Source organism: Chrysemys picta, chromosome 8 (genome assembly GCF_011386835.1).
Source record: "Chrysemys picta bellii isolate R12L10 chromosome 8, ASM1138683v2, whole genome shotgun sequence".
In the NCBI taxonomy this organism is placed as follows: Eukaryota; Metazoa; Chordata; order Testudines; family Emydidae; genus Chrysemys; species Chrysemys picta.
In genome coordinates, this window is record NC_088798.1 from 24,036,207 (window position 1) to 24,058,225 (window position 22,019).

The 22,019-nt window shown below is 42.3% G+C and overlaps 1 protein-coding gene across 7 annotated transcripts in view; it reads left to right on the forward strand.

The window, feature by feature from the left end:
• Positions 1 to 22,019, forward strand: part of ST6GALNAC3 (ST6 N-acetylgalactosaminide alpha-2,6-sialyltransferase 3) — a 312,581-nt gene that overhangs the window by 127,771 nt on the left and 162,791 nt on the right. For 6 of the 7 annotated variants that reach the window (XM_065555450.1, XM_042859064.2, XM_005302401.5 and 3 more), the window contains exon 2: positions 17,663 to 17,851. The exons of the other annotated variant lie outside the window; for it this stretch is intronic. In XM_065555450.1, the coding sequence (XP_065411522.1) occupies positions 17,663 to 17,851 (189 nt within the window). The remainder of the gene's footprint in view (positions 1 to 17,662; positions 17,852 to 22,019) is intronic. 7 annotated transcript variants of the gene reach the window in all.

A 22,019-nucleotide genomic window follows, 5' to 3' on the forward strand; every position in this document is an offset into this window, starting at 1 on the left:
TTTTTGCTGTAAGATGGCAACCTTTACATCTGCTATTGTGTGGCCAGGGAGGTTGAAGTGTTCTCCTACAGGTTTTTGTATATTGCCATTCCTGATTGGATAGGATTGCAGTAAATGGTAAAACCTCCCATACATTGAGAACAGCATTGGCCCCTATTGTAGAAATCTATCTGTAGTGGGGTTCTGGGGGTGCAATCTGGACTGTGGGACCGCTGACCCTTCCAAAACCACCAGTCTAGAGTATCCCTCTCACAGCGATGCTAATATCAAGCTACAAGCTTCTGACAGGGATTGCACTTACAAGACATCCCCAGGCAGGGACACACCCAACTGAGTTACGTGAATGGTCTCCCAGCCACTCATGAATCAACAATAGAGACGCTTCAGCCAATTCTCGAGACGCTCCAGCCAATTCTCACCCAGCTCCAGCCCTACACCCCAGAACTGTAACATTTTGCACTGGACAGAAGCTTGGCCAGTGTAAGTTCATTACTTTGTTTGCCACTTCTTCATAGGAAAGTGGGCATGCAGCAGCCTTTGTAACCTGAGCAGATTTCCCAAGCACGTTAGACAAACTCACTGGTAAGGATAAAACATTAAAATAAGTTTATTAACTACAGAAAGATAGATTTGAAGTGATTATAAGTGGTTGGCATAAAGGTCAGAGATAGTTTTAAGAAATAAAAATAGAAACAAGCATTCTAAATCCTAAACTTTTAGTCTAAGCAAGTGTTGAAGCAAACATCTTTTTTTTCACCCTGACAGATGTTACAAGCAGGTTACAGTTCCTCAATACACAGGCTAGGACAACCGTCCATCCTGGGACCAAATTTACCCACTTCAAAGTCTTTGTCCTCCAGAGGTTCTTCCAGGTGTTGAAATGGGGGAAGGGAGGAGGAGGAGAAGAAAAGAGGCCAAGTTGTCAAGTCTCTGTCTCTCCTCTATATTTTCTTCAAGCTTGCTGGAAAGACCTTCACCTTTGCTGTGACATGGAGATCAGGCAGTCCCCAGTGGTCACTGTCTGCCTCTTGATGGCTACTCCTTTGTTCTAACTGAAAGGCTGGTTGTGGGTGTTCACACCCTCACAACATATTTTATTAACACATATAGCAATAGTTCAGAACTTCACATATAATGATAGCACATACAATCCAACATATTATTAATGTTCAACAGATCAAGACTTTAAAAATGATACCTCACAAGGTATACTTTGTACAAAATATATCATAATAATATGACAGTGGTGAATATGGGGGCTATAGGGTGCTACTTTGAGGTAGAGTGACACACTTGCCAAGTGTGATTTCCTTCAAAGTTTGAGCAGTCCATAAATGAGATGTATTTTCTTGTATATCTAGCACTTCTTAGGTTATAAAATGGATAACAGTCCAAACTGATTTTGTATCAATACCTTACTAGACAGATTAGTTGTCCAGTATATGGATTTTCCACAGGATTTCACTTCTGCATTAATATATGCAAAGATTCACTTACAAAAGAAATATACATATCCTTTCTAAACTGAAAATACATACAGTGAAAATCCAAATCACTTAAATTGTTTTCACATTAAAATAAAATTCCAGCACAAGTCTGTCACATCCAAAAACCTCCCTGCATGCTATGGTCTGCTTAAAAAATGAAAATCTTAGGTTTGATTAAATTAGCTCTGGAGTGTAACCTACACTGAATAAATCTGTCTTCCTTTCATGTGATTTGTCAGTGTTTATAGCAGGTTTGTACACACAGCTTTCACCATTATTTTCAAGGCAATAAAAGCAGCCATGCAGAAAAGCCACCCATAAATGTCAGAAACCAGAGATATTTTGTTGCATTCCAAGGGCTTTGAAGGTCGAGTTCAATTCAGTTAGCTTACCCAGAGTCAGAGTAGTGTGATAGACTGTGTGTTTAGGTAGGATGTACACGTTAGTATCCCTGTACCATCCTAGCGGGATAACAGATCAGTGAGGGAGTATACTTTACTACCTGGAGGAATTTTCTTTGGAAAATTCTGTTAATTTTTATGATTTCCTTTTCTCCTATTGAGATGAACTGCTGAAATGATGTATCAGAAATAACAAAATCAGGTTTGTACAGCACTTAGCACAATGCAGCTCTGACCCTGACCGTGGCTTTTCTGTGCTGCAGTGTTACAAATAATAATAATAAGGAAAATATGCCCAAATTATCTATATTCAGAAAAATTGGAATGTACGTTCTGCTGTACAATTGAAACTTTGTTTCGCTTCAGGCTGATGTAAACCAGTTCACCACCGCTGAATTTTTATACTACTTACTGGGAAATGCTCCCAGCATGTCATTCTGGGCAGTAATTGGCAGTGTATAAATAAGCCCACTTATAAACAAACCAGTAATTTAGACTATTTCAGGAAGGTTTCACTGAAGCATTTTCTCTGAAAGAGGCCCAAAGCTTGAGTGTCATGGGATTGGTGGCTCAGCCTTTTGCAATATTTTACTTAACTACATCCTGCCTCCATGTTCTCTTGTGGAGATATTTTTCATTTTCCTTTTTGTCTCAATCATTCTAACTTTAAATTGACCTTTGGATAGATACATACTGTAATCCAGACACATTCTGTGGAGTGGAAGGATATAGTTTCCCTATGAATCAGCTTTGAGTATGTGTGGGTCAGAGTAACGGCCTAAGAACATCCACTCTAGATTTGGGACAAGGATTTGGAACTGACTGCTTCAGAACATCCTTATCAGTTCATCCTGAGCCTAATGCATGCTAAGGTAGGACTTTGGGAGCATTGTCAGTGCTATGTGAATGCTTACGAAGTGCAGACTTGATCAATAAAGCTCATAATTAAGGCCCTATTTGAATCATGGGATGATTGTCCAAAAATTGCACTGAGTTGTGGACAAGTCATGGAAAATTTCAGAAAAGTAATAATGGACCTTATTATTGGTGGTAATAAGTCCCATTATTACTTTTCCGTGATTTTCCACTGTTGGCTGCACGGGGCTTAGAGTGGGGAGCCCAGCTATCAAAATTGCTGTGGAAGTCTAATATTGTGGGATCCACAATATCTGCAATATCATGAATTAAGTACAGCCTTACTCCTAATTTAATTGAGTCTCATTGCCTTGATTAATGCTTTCATTGAGTCTCAGGACCTTGATTTAAGGCACTCCCTAGTAAACTGGAATATAAGCCATCAACTTCCCAAATAATATCTGAGCAGTTACTATGTTCTGTAACTACAATACTGTATATTCTTAGCTATCTAAAGTCTCCTTTGTGGTGACTTGTGATAACCTTTAGCTCATACCCTTTGAGAAAAATGAACAAGTAAAAGGAACAAAATTGTGCTCAACAGGCAAGACATTTTGCTTACACTCCTGCCACTTTCTCTTGCAGTCATATCAGCAAGGACAAGTTAAGCAGGGTGAGGCCATGTCTGTACTCAAAAGTGGAACCTCTAAGGCACATGGAGGTGCTATAGGAAATGGTATGAGTGATTCAGGCGGTAGATCTCCCTTATTTGTCAATACTGAACAAAGTGCTGGGGGTACAGTGTGCTTGTGGATGGGCTCTTTCAGCTGACGCATAAACTTAGGTCCTGACTACTTCATTTTATTTATTATTTACTTAGATTGTGAGCTCTATAGGGGCAGAGACGCTGCATGGGCACATGTATATACACCTCTACCCCTATATAACACGACTCGATATAACACGAATTCGGATATAACGCGGTAAAGCAGCGCTATGGGGGAGGGGGGCAGGGCTGCGTGCTCCGGCGGCTCAAAGCAAGTTCGATATAACATTGTGTCACTTATAACGCGGTAAGATTTTTTGGCTCCCGGGGACAGCGTTATATTGGGGTAGAGGTGTAGTACCTAGCACAATGGATCTCCAGTCCTTGATTGCAACCTCCAGGCTCTACGGAAGCGTAAATAATATTAATTTGTTGATTGTTTCTCCTGTGCACAACAACAAAGTGTTGATCCTGAGAGCTAGATGCCTGTGTCCAAAAGTGAAAATACAATCAAATCAAATGTCAGGCTAACAGCTACTACATTACCTCTAAATGGGGAAGTAACCTACCAAAATAAAATCAAGCCCCAACAATATCCCCATCCCTACAAACATCAGCCCTTCTTTTGCTCCATTTTCCCACAAGCTTGGCGTAATTAAAAATCCTATCTTCATCTTTCGTGTGCGTCACATGTCGATATCTAAATTGTTCAGTCACCTGAGGGGTGCATCATTGAGGATAGCAAAGTGTTGCAATCCACCTTCCAGTCTTGTCATTGTGGGCTTCTCCACCACATGTCTGACCATCTGCATCGCTGCCCCACTGTCCACTGAAGATAGGACTAAGCCAAATTTCTTCATTGTGGCAGCCACTCTGGCGGTTCCAGTGGGCAGTCTGTTAAGCCTAGTCCGGGATTTGCATCACAGGTTGCAAAGAGGTGGGTGTAAATTAAGGCTTCTGAAGTTCATCTCTCTATCCCTGAGTTGCTGCCACTCTGTAAGGACATAGCTGCTGCCCCGATATGCCATTTGTCATCTGAGATTGGCACTGGGACAGGCAGCACTGGACAGAAATGCGTGAATGACCAGCACAAAAAGATGTTGTGAAGGCAGTTGTGGCAAGTCAGCAAGAATTGCAGTGTTTGTGGTTTGTTCTGGAGGCAGCAGATCGTCTTGTCAGAAGTGGGCATTGCTTATTAGCACCTACTGGAACTATTGTCAGTCTTGTGTGCCATAGGTTGTTTTCATCCATCATAGCTCTACATGCAGTTTTAAGGATGATGGCATCTCATCAAAGTTTTGGGGGCACGACATGAGCCAACACATATAAGTTAGATGTTAATGTGGCTAAGGCAACCGCTAATGATACTGGTTGTATTCATCTCCGAATCAATGCATATGTCAAGTTTAAAATCCCATGACATTGAAGTAATGTGATTTGTGCATTTAAATCCCTAGCTTTGGAAATCTCGACCATGGTTCTTAGCTCTGCTGCCTTTGACAAATTTAAGCTCTGGTGGTCATGTTCTTGCTACCTTGATTTCCCCTGCAATTTGAAATTCTACACTTCTTACGGTTTAAACTACTGTGCATTGCTTTTGTGCAATAGTTAGAGCTGTCACACTTTTCTCAAAAGTGATGGATGAAGTGATCTTGATATCTACTTTTTTTTTTATCAGCTTAAGTTTTGTTTAAAAGAGCAAGAAGAAACTTCCGGCTCCTTCAAGATGAAAGCCACTAAAATTTTAGAATGATCTATATATGAGAGTGTTCTCTTCAATAATATAAACGGCAGGATATAAATCATATGGCACAAAAATTGTAACTTCAAACTAAGCAAGTACCAGTCTCAGCTTCAATTTCACTATAATTAGGTCTCACATTTTTATAGGCTTTAAATTATTATTTTTGCCCATTGATATTTCAGGCAGATATGCCAGAAGTGGAACATGCTTTTAGGCAATGAGTGACAAAACATCCACCAGATTTTTTTTGCCTGGTATAATATTGGTGTAGATTTTTTTTTAAAGTAGTACCCCCACATTTCTAATGAAATATGCCAGTAGGGACTGTTTAAGCGTGATTTAGGCTAGAACAGTTTTTATCCAAAGATGACTTGTCCAAGGACAACTAAATTTGATTGTCTGATGAGGAAAAAATGGCTGTGTCAATTCTTTTTGAAGCCATAATAATTATTTTTGTTGTCTTCCTTTTTTTTTCCAAATGAGATCTGTGACTAAAATCGGATTGTGTCTCTCCCTCTAGAACAGAGGTTCTTAAACTGTGGGTCGTAACCCCAAAGTGAGTGGTGACCCCATTTTAATGCATATGTCCCCCCTCTTTTTGTAGGTCTATAGGTCTATTTGTCCCATATTTACTTTATTCTTCTGAGGTGGTGCATGTCTGTGCAGAAGCTAGTGTATCTGGGGGTTGTGTCTCGGTGCAGTGTTTGGCATAGCTTCAGATAAGTGGTCAGCATCCATCACCTTGTAAGACTTCATTGCTGTGGTTGTACACACGGAAGCCAGCTAGGACTTTGATCACAAATGAAGATAGACCTCTCATTCTCTTGTTCTTAAAGCACTGACCTCCTACCAGGTGAGCTAAAGGTGCTCCTTGAGTTGTAGCAGCACTGGGGTTCATATAAATACACGACTGAGTATGTCTGATATTCTATCCAGCACAGCATAGTTGTGCAGAAGCACATTAAGCTTTTAATAACTGCATGAGCTCTCTCTCTCTTTTTTTTTTTTTGCTACATACAGCTCTTACCTTTCTGTCTGATCTGTTTTGCTGTGTAATGCATTTTTCTTGTCAGACCCCTAAAATGCAGACCCTACCAATACTGTCATGCAAAGAAAATCTTCTTAGACAATGTACCTGCTAATGTTAGTGGGTATGCACGGAAGTGAAAAGCATTGTGTTTCCCTGGTTTACATACTGTCAGGCCCATTTCTAGTAGCAGATTTCAACTTTTTGAAAGGGAACCTTAATGGAAGTTTCAGCAGAAACAAAATTGCGAGTCAAGCGTCTGACAGAGCATATAGACCAGATGTCAATTACTGTAGTTAGTTTGCTCTTAACACATTGTCTGCCACAAACACACGTTTCTATACAGGAATCATGTGGCTCACAGAATAAGGTATTTCTGGAAAGCTAAGCGTTAAAACTAAGAGGGAGGCATTTTTCCTATAAACGGTTTCTCAGCAGGTGAAAAATAGCTACAATCAGGTGGGTCTTCAGTAAATAGTAGCAACTATTTGCCAGGTTGAAAGATCCACAAATTCTTGTACCAGCACTTCTATTTACAGGGAAGTGTTCTTCAAGTTGTATGTGTGTCTGAAAGCTTGTCAGACTGTTGATAAGTGGGCACTAATCCAGAGCAAAAGGCAGCTGTGCTGCAGAAGCTATTTTTTTTTACCTAGTACCACAACATCTTGCTTACTGCAGCATCACGTAGAATTCATGTTAATAGCTGTGCAAAGTACATTTATAGCTACTGATCAAGTTTGAGCCCAGTTCTGCAGGAGCACATCAATTAATCAATAGCAAATTCAGAGAAATCACCCCTAATGAAGGGATTGATCTGATCTCAACCTTATTTTAGGGAAAAACAGATCTTGTGCATGTATTTCTAAAGCCCAACTTTGAAAATGTGTCTCTCTTTGCCATTTTAATAGGTTAGATTCTAAGTGGTAAACTAATCACTTTTAAATTACAGGAAAGATTCCAGTTACAGAGCATCTAAAATGAAATACTAGACTGATAGACTATCTTGCTCAAAAGTTCAGGTTGCCCTTCTGGCAATGCAGGTTTTTTTTTTGTCATGCAGATTCAGTTGTGAAGACTACATATTCATACTATGTTTGGGAGGAGACTGGTTGTGTTGCATTTTCATGGGTCAGCAGTGTTGATGGACTACTCAAAAGATTGCAAGTGCCTATCAGCTGAAGCTAAGGTTCTATGTATGGAAATAACCAGTGACCCTAGACCAGGGGTCTCAAACTCAAATGACCATGAGGGCCACATGAGGACTAGTGCATTGAACTGAGGGCCACATCACTGACACCCCCCCCCGTTGCTGCCTCTGGCCCCACCCTCACCCCACCCCTTCCATTAGGCCCCGCCCCTGCCCCACCTCTTCCCACCCCTTCCCTGCCCCATTCCAACCCCTTCTCCGAAGTCCCCACCCCAACGCTGCCCCCAGGGGGGTGCAGAAAGGGTGCAAGGTGCGGCGGGGCTCAGGGCAGGGAGTTGAGGTGCAGGTGGTGTGCAGGGTGTGGCAGGGGGCTCAGGGCAGGGAGTTGGTGGGTGGGATGCAAGAGGGTGAGGGGTGCGGCAGGTGGCTCAGGGCAGGGAGTGCAGGAGGGGTGCGGGATGCGGCAGGGGGCTCAGGGCAGGGGGTTGGGGTGTAGGATGTGGCAGGGGGCTCAGGGCAGGGGGTTGGGGTGTGGGATGTGGCAGGAGGTTGGGGTGCAGGAGGGGTGTGAGATGTAGCAGGGGGCTCTGGGCAGGGGGTTGGGGTGCAGGGTGCGAGCTCCAGCCCGGCGCCACTTACCTAGAGTGGCTCCGGGATGGCAGTGGCGTGCACCGGGGCCAGGGCAGGCAGGCAGGGAGCGCCCTGGCCCCCAGCCCCACGCCACTCTGTTCCAGGAAGCAGCTGGAACCGTGTCCCTGCAGTCCCTGGGGGATGGGGGGGGGCTCAGGGTTCCGTGCGTGTGCTGCTCTTGCCACTCCTCTAAGTACCTCCCACGAAGCTCCCATTGGCCGCGGTTCCCTGTTCCCGGCCAATGGGAGCTGCGGGGGGCGGTGCCTGGAAGGAGGCAATGCAGGAGCCCTCTGCCTCTTTCTCCCTCCCCCCCAGCCCGAAGGGGTGTGCTGCCAGCTGGTTCAGAGAGTGGCGCGGGGCTTGCAATGCCACAGGGGGCAATCACGCGGGTAGGCAGAGGGGCGGGAGGGGGGCGCGGGGAGCTTGGCGGGCCACACTCAAGAGCCCCGCGGGCCGCGTGTTTGAGACCCCTGCCCTAGAATATGGCAGTGAGCAAAAACAAAGATGGTTGTTGGAGAGCTGGAATGGTTTTTAAGTCTTCAAAGGAGCTATTCATAATAAGACAGGAGTGTGTTGATAAAAAGGTTTTGAATCATATTAAAACAGTGGGTTAATAAGGAAAAATAGTAATGCAGATTAATTCTTAAGAAGACATTGCAGAATTGAGTCTGCTCAGAACCTTCATATGAACTTTCAAATATAATAAGTCTTCCATTTTATACTTAAGTTGTATTTTCCAAATATCTCTCTTCCATCTATAGTTCTGCTTTAAAATTTCCCAGTTTTCCATTAAATAACTTTATAAAATTACTTAAGTATGTATGGTGTTTCCTATAGGAATACTGCATGTAACACAATAATCTAGTTATCTAAATGTTGTTTAGTTATTTGGGGCTAAATTTAAATAACAGCAATTATCCTACACATAACAGTCAAGGCTTTTAAGATTGATCACTGTACATCTTCAGTTCCTTGGACAATGACAAGTATGGCAGTTCTCACTTCTGGGTCCCTCAGTTGTGCACAGTTGAGGCAGATGAGATCAAGGATCATGTCTTTAGAATTGTGTAAAAGCTCAGCAGTGACAGTTTTACTGATTTTCCAATGCTCTCTGCAGAGGTCAATGCTCTTTATTTTGTTTTTCAGCTATGCCAGCAGTCATATTTCTATGATTCCTACTTCTTTGCTTTGCGTGGGTCCGTTTTTTGGATTTAAACACGAGCTTTTTTCCCCTCAGCCTCTGCTGGCCAGGTCACCTGTTGCAAGATGGCTTGGTCATGCTAGTCTCATGGATAATGCAAAGGTGTGAGGTGCTCCAGCTTCAGCAATAAATTTCTTGCTTTGTAAAGGAGACAGATGCCGTTTCTGTCCCAGCTACTTGATACTTCAGGGGACTTTATTTACTTCAGAGTTAGAAGAGTATCCTGAGGTTGTTGGCCACTCACAAAGTGAGAGAGGCAGAACCTTGTTTCATGAATGCAGCTGAACTGACAAAAGATAAAACAGAGGGCAAGACAGAAGACAGAGCCTGCTGGGCAAGGCTTTCTTCTTTGAATGTCAAGGGGCTACTGACTCTAGTAGCTCCAAAGGGGTCCTTGCTGCCATGGAATGTACAAAACTGGTCACAGTGCACCCTCACTAACATATAAGTAGTCAGTCTTCAGGCAAGCATCTGACCTGACATAACAGCTCAAAACCACCAAGCCAATATCCTAGACCAGTAAGGGCTAGAGAGCTTCCTCCTTCTTTTCCAGATAGTCATCCACAGTCACGATGCAAGGTCGGACTCAAAGCCATCTTTGTTGCAAGATCTCACCCCCAAGGAAATGAAAGGGTAAAGAAGCACTTAGTGCCCTGGCAATCTTTTTTTTTAGCCAGTGAGTTCAGTATTCTGTCACTTTGTCAGTCCATATAGCATTCATTATAGCGATCTCTTATGTATACAGAACGTTTGGAAATGGGGAACGTGTCAACTGAGCAGCAGTTTTGCACATTCACAATGACAAAAATTGGCCCCGAAGGCAGTACGTCATTCCACTGTTCCCAAGAGATTATTTTGCCATCTTGTCGCCCAAATCCTCCTCATCTGAAGGAAGTGTTGTTTGTTACAACTGATGTAAGGAGAGTCATAGGATCAAAACGATAAGCAAAACAAACCTCATGCTGCTTTTGTCTTCAGTTATCTGTGGTCCGATATTAGAAAGATGGATAAAATATATCAGAAGAATATATACAAGGGTTTCTCATTCCTTAAGGGCCTCAAGATATTTCTCCCGGAAATTTTTAGTAATGTCATATATAAAAAGAGCAGGAGATGAGACATTGAAGGTAGCCACCTGGTATTCCATCCATGCTTACTGTGGTGAGTAATCGTTGAAGTTACCTCTGAGCCTGTGCCTGCTTAAGCCTGATGAGTCATCCCTGAGCCAGAGTGTGTGATGAGTCACAGAATCATAGAAGATTAGGGTCGGAAGAGACTTCAGGAGGTCATCTAGTCCAACCCCCTGCTCAAAGCAGTCATCACAGGCAATTCTCTGCAGGTCTTGTGATAGGCTCCATGCCATTCAACCAGGGTTCAGCCAGTCCACGAGCAAGGACCCACCCAGGTAATCCTAAGGGAAGCAGTCTCTCCAGTCTGTTCAACATCACTACCTGGCTGGGAGCACTCCCACTGACAGGTACGTCTGACTGACTGCCTGTGCTCCAGCTCTTGTTCCTGCTCCTTCTCTTTTCCAGGCCTGCTCCAGCCTGCATCTTCTTCTGCCTCTGGTGGCCACCTGATGGCGCTGACATTTTCTCAACGTATTATAAGCTCTACCCAGGGTCAATAGCTGATGAGGCCACTTTTGGTAGAAAGGTTCTCCAGGCCAACACACAGGTCTGGCCCATATTTTTTTTTTATTGCAGAGTTTCTGTTTCTACATAAGTATTATGAGGGAATTTCTGCTCCTTGCTCCAGTGCTTCCCTGCTGGTCATGTTCCAGGAATAAAGCACAGCAGATATATCCTGGTCCAAAAATACCCTTTCATCTTGTCTTGCTAATTTCTATTCTTAAAAGCCGAGCTGTCTGCCAATCTCGCCCCAGTCCTTTTTTCTTCTTCCCAAGGAGTGGAATCAAAAATCCACTAGCTGTCTCATGTTGCTCTTTGAGTGTTTTCCGATAAACTTTCACATCTAGATGCAATGCAAATTTATCTCCAGCTATAGATTTGTTGCTAGTGGTTTTTGACACGCGAGTATATTTAAAAAAAAATCTCTTTACTAGTAAGCATTTTTGTGGTTATGGCATTTGCCATTTTCCAATGTTATTCCTGTTATACTTGTTAGTAGTTACAGTTGAAATTATATCTCTGGAGAGCTCAAGAAGAGCAGTCCCTGAATGACCATTAGCAGTTCTAGGTAGCTGTTCGCATGATGCCAAGGAGAGATGGATGCTGGAAGGAAGGACTGGAAAGCAGGTCTGTGGTGAAATATTTTTCTGAAGGAATTTCACTCTGTGGACTTTTGTGACAGAAAGTGACACTTGAACAAGGTGCTCAAGACTATAAAAGACAAAATAAAATAAATCTGGTTTTACATACAGCAGTTCACAAAATGAAACAAATTCGGTAAATGTAGCCGTTATTGTTTTCAATTGGAGGTATACTTGAGTAAAAATCAAATGAAGCTTGAAAACCTGAACCACTACAATAAAAGTAGTATAATGTGCAGGAGTATTTAAAAAAAATCGAGCTCTTTGTTATAGTCATAAAAGTAAGTATTGTGAAACCAGTACAATATTACACCGTATCATGTCATTTAAGAGACTCCAAACATACATGTTAATCTTTACTTCTCACTTTTCCTTCCAGGGTCACTGTTACCATGTATTCATGAATATAGCGGATAGAAAAAGATCTATAAAAATCCATTTCTCCCCAAAATGTATTATTTTAAACTGCTCTTTGGGGCATGGAATTGTCTTTATTAGTGTCTTGTACTGCACCAAGCTCACTGTTGGCATTTTACAGATGATAAAATAATAGTAATAGCTGTCTTGACAGAAAGCACTGGTCTAGTGCTTAGATTAGGGGACTGGGAGTGAATTTTGTTGCTGATTTACTGTGTGGCCTTGGGCAAGTCACTTAAGCCTTGGTTTATATATCTGTAAAATGGATAGAATAGCATTTAGTTTTGTACCTCACAGGAATACTATGGGACTTATTATTACTTGTAAAATGTTTCGAGAGACTTTTCCATATATTGTTCTGCAAGTGACAAATTTTACTGGTTTACTGGTTGGTTCTGGATCTAGGAGTTAGTGTGGGGAACACAGTAAATCAGATACTTACTACAGACCTTTGTAGAATTTACTACAAGTTGTGACACTGCTTTGTCATACTGAAAATGTTTTCTTTTTTGTTAAACCTGTAAATTATTACTAGCCCTGTTAGACAACAGTATACAGCACAAAATACTACAGATCCATTTAAATGTGTTACCAATCCATCAAAAATGATGAAACTGTAAAATGTTGTTGTCACATCGATATTCCTTATCAGATCATAAAAGAAAAATAATTCTACCTCACTCAGAAAACTGTCAAATTCTTGTTAAAATAAAACTAACGAGTCACACCGGTAACTGGTAAATCCCCAAAATGTGGGTAATGCAATGGTTATATATGTTAAACCACATTACAAACCATACTGTCAAATATAGACACACACACACTAGTTTCATCATTCATGTTTTATTTCCACAGAGCTTTCCTCGGAATCCTAACCAGCAACATAGTATGACAGTCCTGTGATTATATAACAACATACTGTATATAAATTCAAGCCTAGAAGGAATGATTCATCGTGCCTACTGCATGATGCTTATTGATTTTGATATACATCCTAGACAGAATGATTCTGATTGCCAAGAAATAACAAACAAAAATTGGGATTCTATTATGGATATTGAATGAAAAAAAAAGAGAACGAGAAAGAAAAATGGCTAGTGCCCCAGCAACTTCCCTGTCTGAGGTAATCACAAGTATTGCATTGCATATATTCAAATCCCTTCAGTTCATCCAATTTTATCAGAGTAGCCATACACATAAATTTTTACCCTCAGTGAGCATCTACTTTGGTTACTGAGTGAAGTTAACAAACAAAAGCCTGTTGGCCACTGTAAACGAATATGGTAATTTTCTTCTAGCAACTCCCTGCTAGATTAAAGCCTAGCACTGTTGTAAAAGGAATAAAAGCATCTGAAAATTAATATAGCTTGAAAGTCAGTCAGCTATGAATCTGTTAAAAATGTATTATCTGCTATACCTTGCTACGGAACATGTTTAAAACTAGATATCTTTTAATTAAAATGCCAAGTGCATCAAAATGCCTATATTAAATTAGTTAGAAAAGTTTATAGATTGACACAGATTTTCATATAGATAGCGTTCCTGTCAGAGGAAATAGATTCTAAAAGTTTCTATTATTAAAGGGCTGTTTGCAACTACCTGAAATGAAAAGTAAAGCGGGAACAAGATTTTTCCCTATTGTAATTTGCTAATTTAATTCTGTATTGGTATGGCAAAATTTCAAATGATTGGTTTTGCGGGTGCTTAACATTTTGATGTACATAAGATTTGAGGTTAGCAATTGTGCAATAAGGTATAAATATGGCTCCATCCATATTTTAATGACCCACTGTGACTTAAAAAGCCTTGAAATCCAGTTCGAAATTGTAAATTTCAGGAAAGGAGAGGTGACAATGTCTATTTTTTAGCAGGGGGAGTTTACAAGGGACACTGCAGGAGGAATACCTATGAAAAAAGTTTCCTGAGTGGCTGGAAAAAAGCCTCTTTAGAGGGGTATACCTCTGTTTAAAGTGACAGGCATAGTATTTTTTAGGCATTGATCATGTGCCCTTTTTTTTCTTCCTAAGAAAGCCTGAAAGGTCGGTAGGGTCTTTTTCTGCTTGTTTTTTAACCAGAACCATTCTGAGGGCTGTCAGTTCTGGTCTTCCTTGATTTCTCTAGCAGCCTTGTTGTAGGAGGGTATGTCTCGGAGAATGGGTGCTTGTGGTTCTCACACCCTAATGAAATAAATGCATATGCTGAACCTTTAGCAAAAAGCTTCGTTTCTCCAAAAAGCTAAATAAACTTAAATGTGTGTTACCAAAAATAAAATAAATATCCAAATTTAATAGTTTGATTAAAAATCCCTTCAGCTCTCTTGTGAGGTCATCATGACACTGTTTCTCCAGACATTGTAGAATATTCTGTGTAAAGACATGCTCTGCATTTCTAATGCAGAAAAATTCCTCCCTCTGACTTTTTTTAAAGAAACCTTTTAGTATTTATAGGAAAGCCAGCTGGGGGTGATTGCAAATGGTGATAACTTGATTCTCACGACCTGGTTGAACCTTCCACACCCCCTCCAAGGAGTTATTAAAGATACAGTCACTGACTTTTGTTTTTGCTGGTGGGTGCTCCTCTCTGCCCCCTCATCCCCTGTGTGAGCCGTGGGCAGGGCCTCGGGGAAGAGGTCAAGTGGGGGTGGGGCCTCAGGGTGGAGAGCAGGCAGGCTTCAGGAGGAAGAGGCAATGCGGGGGCAAGTCCTCGGGGTGGAGCATGGGCAGGGTCTCAGGATAAAGAGGCCAAGCAGGGGCAGGGCCTTGGGGCAGAGTGTGGGTGGAGTCTCATGGGAAGAGGTCAAGAGTAAGTGAGACCTTGGGTGGAGCAGGGGTGAGGCCTTGAGGTGGAGCATGGGTGGGGCCTTAGGCGGAAAGGGTGGAGCCCGGGTGGGGCCTTGGGACGGAGCATTGGGTGGGGCTTTGGGGGAAGAGGCTGAGTGGGGGCAGGACCTTGGGTAGAGCGCAGGTGGAATGGAGGGCTGGGGCCACAGTCTGGGCACCAGGGCCAACAAAAGATTAATCCGGACCCGCGGGTGCTGAGCACCCCTGTTTTTTTTCAGTTGGTGCTGGAGCCCCAGAGCACCCCCGGAGTCAGCATCTATGATTAAAGGTCTTCAGTAAAGCTGGAAGGTAGACAGCTATCTATTGGTGACATCTGTTGGTGGTGGAATAGAATACAATGCCATGTCTTGTAGCTGTGTGTTTTTTCAAACGAGACTTACAGATGTAGTGGAAACATGCATTCAAATACATTCTGGCAATCCCCTTTAAATTGTTGCATTATTTAGTGGGCGTAAAGTCCTAAATGGGGTAAATAATCCAACAAATTTATACCTCTCATTGCTTCCTGGATATTGCTGTGCTGCACAGCCTGGCCACTCAGAACTGTTAAAAGCTTTCATATATAACCAAACACATCCTATTCCATCTGGAATGGCACATGTGCCCATGCTAGCCAACTTGATGCAATATAATGTACATCTTTTGTAATGCAGTTGATGAGACGTTCACAGGCTCTTAGTGTTTCTGGAAGTTAGATCTGCTATTCTGTTATACTCCTGCCCTTCAGACTGCTTGCTTTAACTTTTTTTTAACAGTTTATGAATAACTTGCCTCTTATTTTATTCACTAAAACTCATCACTGGAGGGAGCACCTCTCCTAGTTTCCATTCTCCCCTCAGTAACTCCTTTCTCCCTGATTTCCCATCTCGACCTGTCTTGCCTCCCATTACTCATAAAACTACTGTTTTCCAAGATGACAAATCATCTAATTAACCTACCATAACTATACTGCCAACTGCAGTGTATATGGGAATAGGATAGTAGCTCTTTATATAATCTGTGAACCCTCTAGTGGTGCTCACTGTGTTCAGAAGCCATCAGAACCCTACTAGAGCGGTAGTATATATATTAAGCTAGTCCTTGCATGTTGTATATATTCAATAAACATGGTTATTTAGACCCTACCAAGCTCATGTGGTTCTTTTATATAATGTTTTCTGTGTAAGGAGAAAAACACACAACACCAACATTACCCAGAACTGAATTTTAATTTCTCCAGTCTGTTGACTGCTCAGTATGTAGTCAAATGAAACTCCAGGTCAGGAAAAGATTATATCTTTACATACTTGAGTCTTTTGCCCTCTCATTCTTCTCTCCTTTACAACAGCTAGTATCCACACGTAATAGCCATTGCAGATATGCTACTTGTGCTAGTTGCAGCTATTCTGGATTGCAATTAAATACAGACATTAGCAGTCAGCTTTTGACATCCATCAGTAAGAGATAATATGTACTTTAAACACTATACCGTCTCAAAGGGCTTGATTTATTTCTTCTTACTGAAGCTCCATTAATACGGCTGTTTACAGTGATGGAATTAGTTTCAATAGAGTGATTAAATAGAAGCAAACGAGGTAAAGCAATAATCCAATGGGAGTAATATATAAATACCTCAAGCCTATAAATGGCATATTCCTCCAACAAAACCTTTAAAACAGTGTTTTCTGTAAACTGTATAGTTCTGTTGTGTCTAAATTCCTTAGCCACTTGCACTAGCTGGACATGCTTTGTCCCTAAGTATACCTCTGCCCCGATATAACGCGACCCGATATAACATGAATTCTGATATAACGCGGTAAAGCAGTGCTCCGGATGGGCGGGGCTGCGCACTCTGGCGGATCAAAGCAAGTTCGATATAATGCGGTTTCACCTATAACGCAGTAAGATTTTTTTGGCTCCTGAGGACAGTGTTATATCGAGGTAGAGGTGTAGTTTGGAAGCAATTTCTATGCTCTTGTTAAAAGTGCAGGACTCATCAAGTTATATGTTAAGTCATTATGTTGAAATGTGTCACCATCCTGCAGCTGTAATTAATACGTTTTCCTGGTTAGAAGACTAGGTAGGTTCAAGTTTAGGTGGATTAGAGGTGAATATCAGGGTTTAAGTGGACACTCAAGAGACCTTTTAAATCATTAACAATTGAGGTCAACTTGTCCTTGGTAATAAGGGCTCACTTTGTAAATCTGTGAGCCTGGAAAGAAGCAGAAAGTCTGGCCCGCTTTTTCTAAGGAATGGAAGGGTCAGATTCTGATTTCAGTTACAGTATGTAAATCCAGGGTAACTCCACTGACTTTATTGGAATGATTTAGAATTAACATGTAATAAATGAGATCAGAATCTGTTTAGAGAAAGGGACAATCATATATCACTTTAGCCTATACAGATATCATTGTGTATTTTGTTTCAGTGCATCAGCTTTGTGCAAAAGTGGGAGTACCAGTCATGTATGCCATGTCAGGGAACTACAGATTGAAACTGTCCGAATTTTGATTTTATAGTGACATTCCAAGATGAATTTTTCATGTAAAATGCATCCAATTTTTCAGCCAGCTATATAGCTGGTTAATATTTTTGCCATTTTGATTAAAAATGGGATGAATTTTTTCACAAGAAATTTTTTATTTTTTCAACCAGCCCTAGGCAAAACTCTTAAAACAACTGAAATTCAAGTTTTAAGATGCAAAATTATTCAGTTGCCTATCTTACTGGGATCTAGCAGCATTAGCAGTTACAACTCCCTGCAGTAAGCACAAGCAGATAAAACTTTGAAAAAGGGAAAGAGTACTTACTGTGGATATTGCATATATAGATTTGTTGTTGTTTGAAACTGATCCTTATATTTTTAGTAAAACACTTTCTTTTTTTCCAATTTTAGAGAAAGTCCATTATTGCAATAAGTTTAGCAGCATTACTCTTCGTCATCGTTCGCCTTACAAATGAAGTAAACTTCCTTTTGATTCTAAACTGCTTTGAACAAACTGGTGTAAAGTGGATGCCGTTTTCCGACAAACAAAGGCGGCCTCTCAGAACTCACTATGGATATATAAATGTAAAAACACAAGAGGTAAGAACTTCTACTAGAGTGATGACTAGAAAGGATCAATAAATTTGGTAACTAAATGAAGCATTTGAAAAACAACAAAGCCAACCATGTGCTCAACAATCCCCCATTTCACTGGCCCCAGACAGGAGTTTTAACTGTCCTGACAGAAAATGTCCCACTGAAAAATCTAAGCAAGCAATGTTTTTCAACACCAAAGGAACCTTTTAAAATTTTGGATAGTTTAAACTCTGTAATCTCCATAACCAGAGCTTTAAAAAAAACAGTAAACTGGACTCAAAATTCTGGGTAGTTCTTTTTGGGAGATGGCAGGAAGGAAGGGCACCATTCAGCAAAAGTGTATGAATAAGAAAGCAAGCATCAGATTAGTGTTTTGTGGGATTTAATTTAAATATTGCATTAATATTTAGTTTACAGCATGTCAGTTTATTTTTAAAATTGTTGGATTTTCATTTCCACAGTGTATCATATGGTGTTTTAACTAGTGGTATTTTATCATTTGCAAAATGTTTGGTTTGGGTCTTGTGGATAAGCCATCTTGTCAAGATGCCAGATTACATCAACTCCAGTACTTTAAGGACTCTGATGCTATTGGCACTCTTGGAGGTATTCCCGTATTAATTATTATTATTAGTTATATTTATTATTTATTATATTTATTTTACTGAAATCTTCTCCACTCTGTCTTCAGAATTTGTTTGCTATTTGTGTAGGGTTACCATTCGTCCGGATTTACCCGGACATGTCCTCCTTTTTGTTCTAAAAATAGCGTCCGGGGGGAATTTGTAAAGCACTCAAAATGTCCGGGATTTCCCCCCTCCCCCGGCAGAGCAGAGCGAGCGAGCGAGCGGCTGGGAGGGCTGCAGGAAAGTCCCGGGCTGGACTCCAGAGCAGCTGTAGAGGAGCCGGATCCGCCCTGCATTCTGAGCTGGCAGCTCTCCCCTGCAGCCCGGTCCAGCAGCACTGTGTAGGTCCAGGGACCGGGTTTTGTTGTGCTGGGGAGCGCAGCCACGTGTCCGGCTCGGCTCGCACAGAGCACAACACCCTGTTCTGAGCAGCAGGGTAAGGGGGCCAGGGAGGTTCTGGAGGGGGCAGTCAAGAAACGGGGGGGGGGGGGCTTTTTGGGGGGAGTGGAGAAAGTTTTGGGCAGTCAGGGTACAGGTAGGGGGTAGGGTCCTGGGGGGCAGTTGGGGGGGGTCTTAGGAGGGGGCAGTTAGGGGACAAGGAACAGGGAGGCTTAGGTAGGGGGTGGGGTTCTGGAGGGCAGTTAGGAGCAGGGGTCCCAGGAGGGGGCAGTCAGGGGACAAGGAGCGGGGGGGTGGGGGGGGCTGGGAGTTCTGGGGGGGAGCTGTCAGGGGGCAGGAGTGGGGAGAGGGATCGGAGCAGTCAGGGGACAGGGAGCAGAGGGGTTTAGATGGGTTGGGAGTTCTGGGGGGGGCTGTCAGGGGGCAGGAGTGCGGAGAGGGATCGGAGCAGTCAGGGGACAGGGAGCAGAGGGGTTTAGATGGGTTGGGAGTTCTGGGGGGGGCTGTCAGGGGGTGGGGAGTGGTTGGATGGGGCATGGGAGTCCCAGGGGTCTGTCTGGGGCTGGGGGTGTGGATAAGGGTTGGGGCAGTCAGGGGACAAGAGGCAGGGAGGCTTAGATAGGGAGTGGAGTCCTGGGGGGCAGTTAGGGGCAGGGTTCCCAGGAGGGGGCAGTCAGGGGACAAGGAACGGGGGGAGGGTTGGGGGTTCTGGGGGGGCGGGAAGTGGGAGGGGCAGGGGCGGGGCTAGGGCAGGGCTCCTCCCGTCCTCTTTTTTGCTTGCTGAAATATGGTAACCCTATATTTGTGCATAAGTGCAAATCATTCAAATAAATTCAATAACATTAAAACATGAATTTGTTTTACAAGCTCTTCCTGATCGTTATTCCTTTTTTACACTGGCAAGCAGTAAAATGCTTTTACAGTCCCATTTTCTTATTTTCTTTGTTTGGTTTATTTTGCTTAAGGAGGTAATAATTATTAGATTCATGTACGGAGTACATTGAATATATCTTCTTTGAGAATGAAGGTATTTTTTCCACTTTGTGAGTGCAGCTGTTTTTCATTTAGTTTTCTAACTGCACTGGGTAGGTTAATTGTTTCACCATTACAGTGTCAAAGGTTAAAACCAGAGCAAGAAATTGTAGTTTTGTAGGGAGTTATTTTTTAAAAGCTTTTAACATTTGTAATGAATGTAGTGTTCATGAAGAATGCAGAATTGAGAGCCCTGGAGTACATTTGCCTACAGAACAACACAGGACAAGCAGCAGGAAAGAAGTCTTCCTGAGTCAGTGAGTGAAATCCTGGCCTCATTGAAGTCAACAGGAGCTATGCCATTGACTTAACTGGGGCTGGGATTTCACCCAGTGTGCCTTAAACCTAAAACCTATTGAGGAACCCATTGAGGGAGAAAGGGCAGTTAATTCTCCATGCCAGCTAATGAGGTGCACCTGTCTCCTGACATTGCTGACTGCCAACTGCGGTGGTGGGTTTGAGATGAGGACACTATGTGAACGGGATGAAGGCCACCAACTTGTGTAAAATAAGCCACCAAAATCATTTGGTCACTTCCAATCTGAACTGGATTCAAACCGGCAGCCTTGGAGGAGAAGGGCTTAATATCCTATTGCTGTTGCCCTGAACCAGCTCGTTTGCCTAGAGGTTAGATGTGGATGTAGAAACACGGGTAGCTCCACACTTACTGATTTGTTTACTTAACGTATTTCAAAGATACATTCAAAGGTACTGCCATTGTGAGGTGTCCTTCCCAGTGAGGGTAGAGAGACATGCGCTACCTCTGCTTGAGCTAGTGTGCTAAATATAGCAGTGTGACTGCATGGCAGCCACCCAAGTATGTACCCAAGCGGGTCGGGCAGGATTGTGCTTGGGCAGCTAGCCTGAGATGCTACTATGGCTACACTGCTAGTTTAAGCTTGAGTGTCTGTGCTGGGAATCTCATGTAGATGAGCCCATACATCGGAGATGGAACTGAATGGTCTGATAGTCAGTGACTGATTAATCGATTAGCAAGACATTATTTGCAATGTAGCTGAGGCCACGGAGGATTTTTTTAATTAGTAACTTTAATTGTTTTCCCCCTCAAACATGCAGATTACATTAATATTTGCTAATTAACAATGATGAGGAGGATATCGAACATGCCTTGCTAATTGTGAATACTCTGCTCTTGAATTAATTATTCCCTGTGTGAGGGAATTTTTTTGTGTCGGCTGTGTGAAAAGCTTTCCTGCAGCTTGCCTTTGTCACTCACTCACAGCCTTTTTAGACTAATAGTTTTTATTTTAGAGTGAATGCATTAGAAGTATAAATGACTATGTATGTATATGCTGTACCCTATATATTAAAATGATTAGATACCCTTCTGCCTTATTGGTGGAATCCTAAAACAGATGTTGTCTCATCCAACAAGGTGCTGAGTTTAATTCCCTCTAACTTCAGAGTTCAGATGTTCTTGCGGTGTTGTGTGCTGCTAATGTACAACTTCAAGCAGTCTGTCTTTCTCTGCCCCTCCCCCCCATCCTTGATGCATGCACCCTGTATACTTCCCTGTCTCCTTGTACCCCATCAGAGCCCCAGTCTTGTCTGCTGCCACTCTACATTCTCTTCTATGCTTTGCCTTTCTGATAGCTCTTTGCACTTCATTCATCCCTCTGCTCCATTCCCCTTCCCTCCCTCCCCCCCCCCCCGCCGTCTCCCCCACAGCCTCCCATTCTGAGGCAAGGGAGCATGCTACATACTACTTTGCATACATCCTCTAGTACCCTGCCTCCCCAGAGTTACTGAAAGGCACTCTTCTTCAGTAAAGCAACAAAACAGAACACATTAATGCCATGCCATTTCAGTCATCTGTCAAGACAAAAAGGTGAGAAAAATGTTTAAAGATGAACTACACATACACTTTAAGATATTTTTCCTGATGTTTACCATGTTTCCCCCCCAAAAAAACCTCTACCGTGGGATGAGCTATGGCATGTGAAATTTCAGGCAGTTGGTATCTTTTGGGGGATAACTGAATGTGATGGGACTTGGAAAATGTGGCATGTTATGAGAAAGTAGTCACTCAGTAATTAAGGTTAAAGCTATCACTGATGCATAATAGGAAAGTTTATGCAATCAGTAAGTGGTGA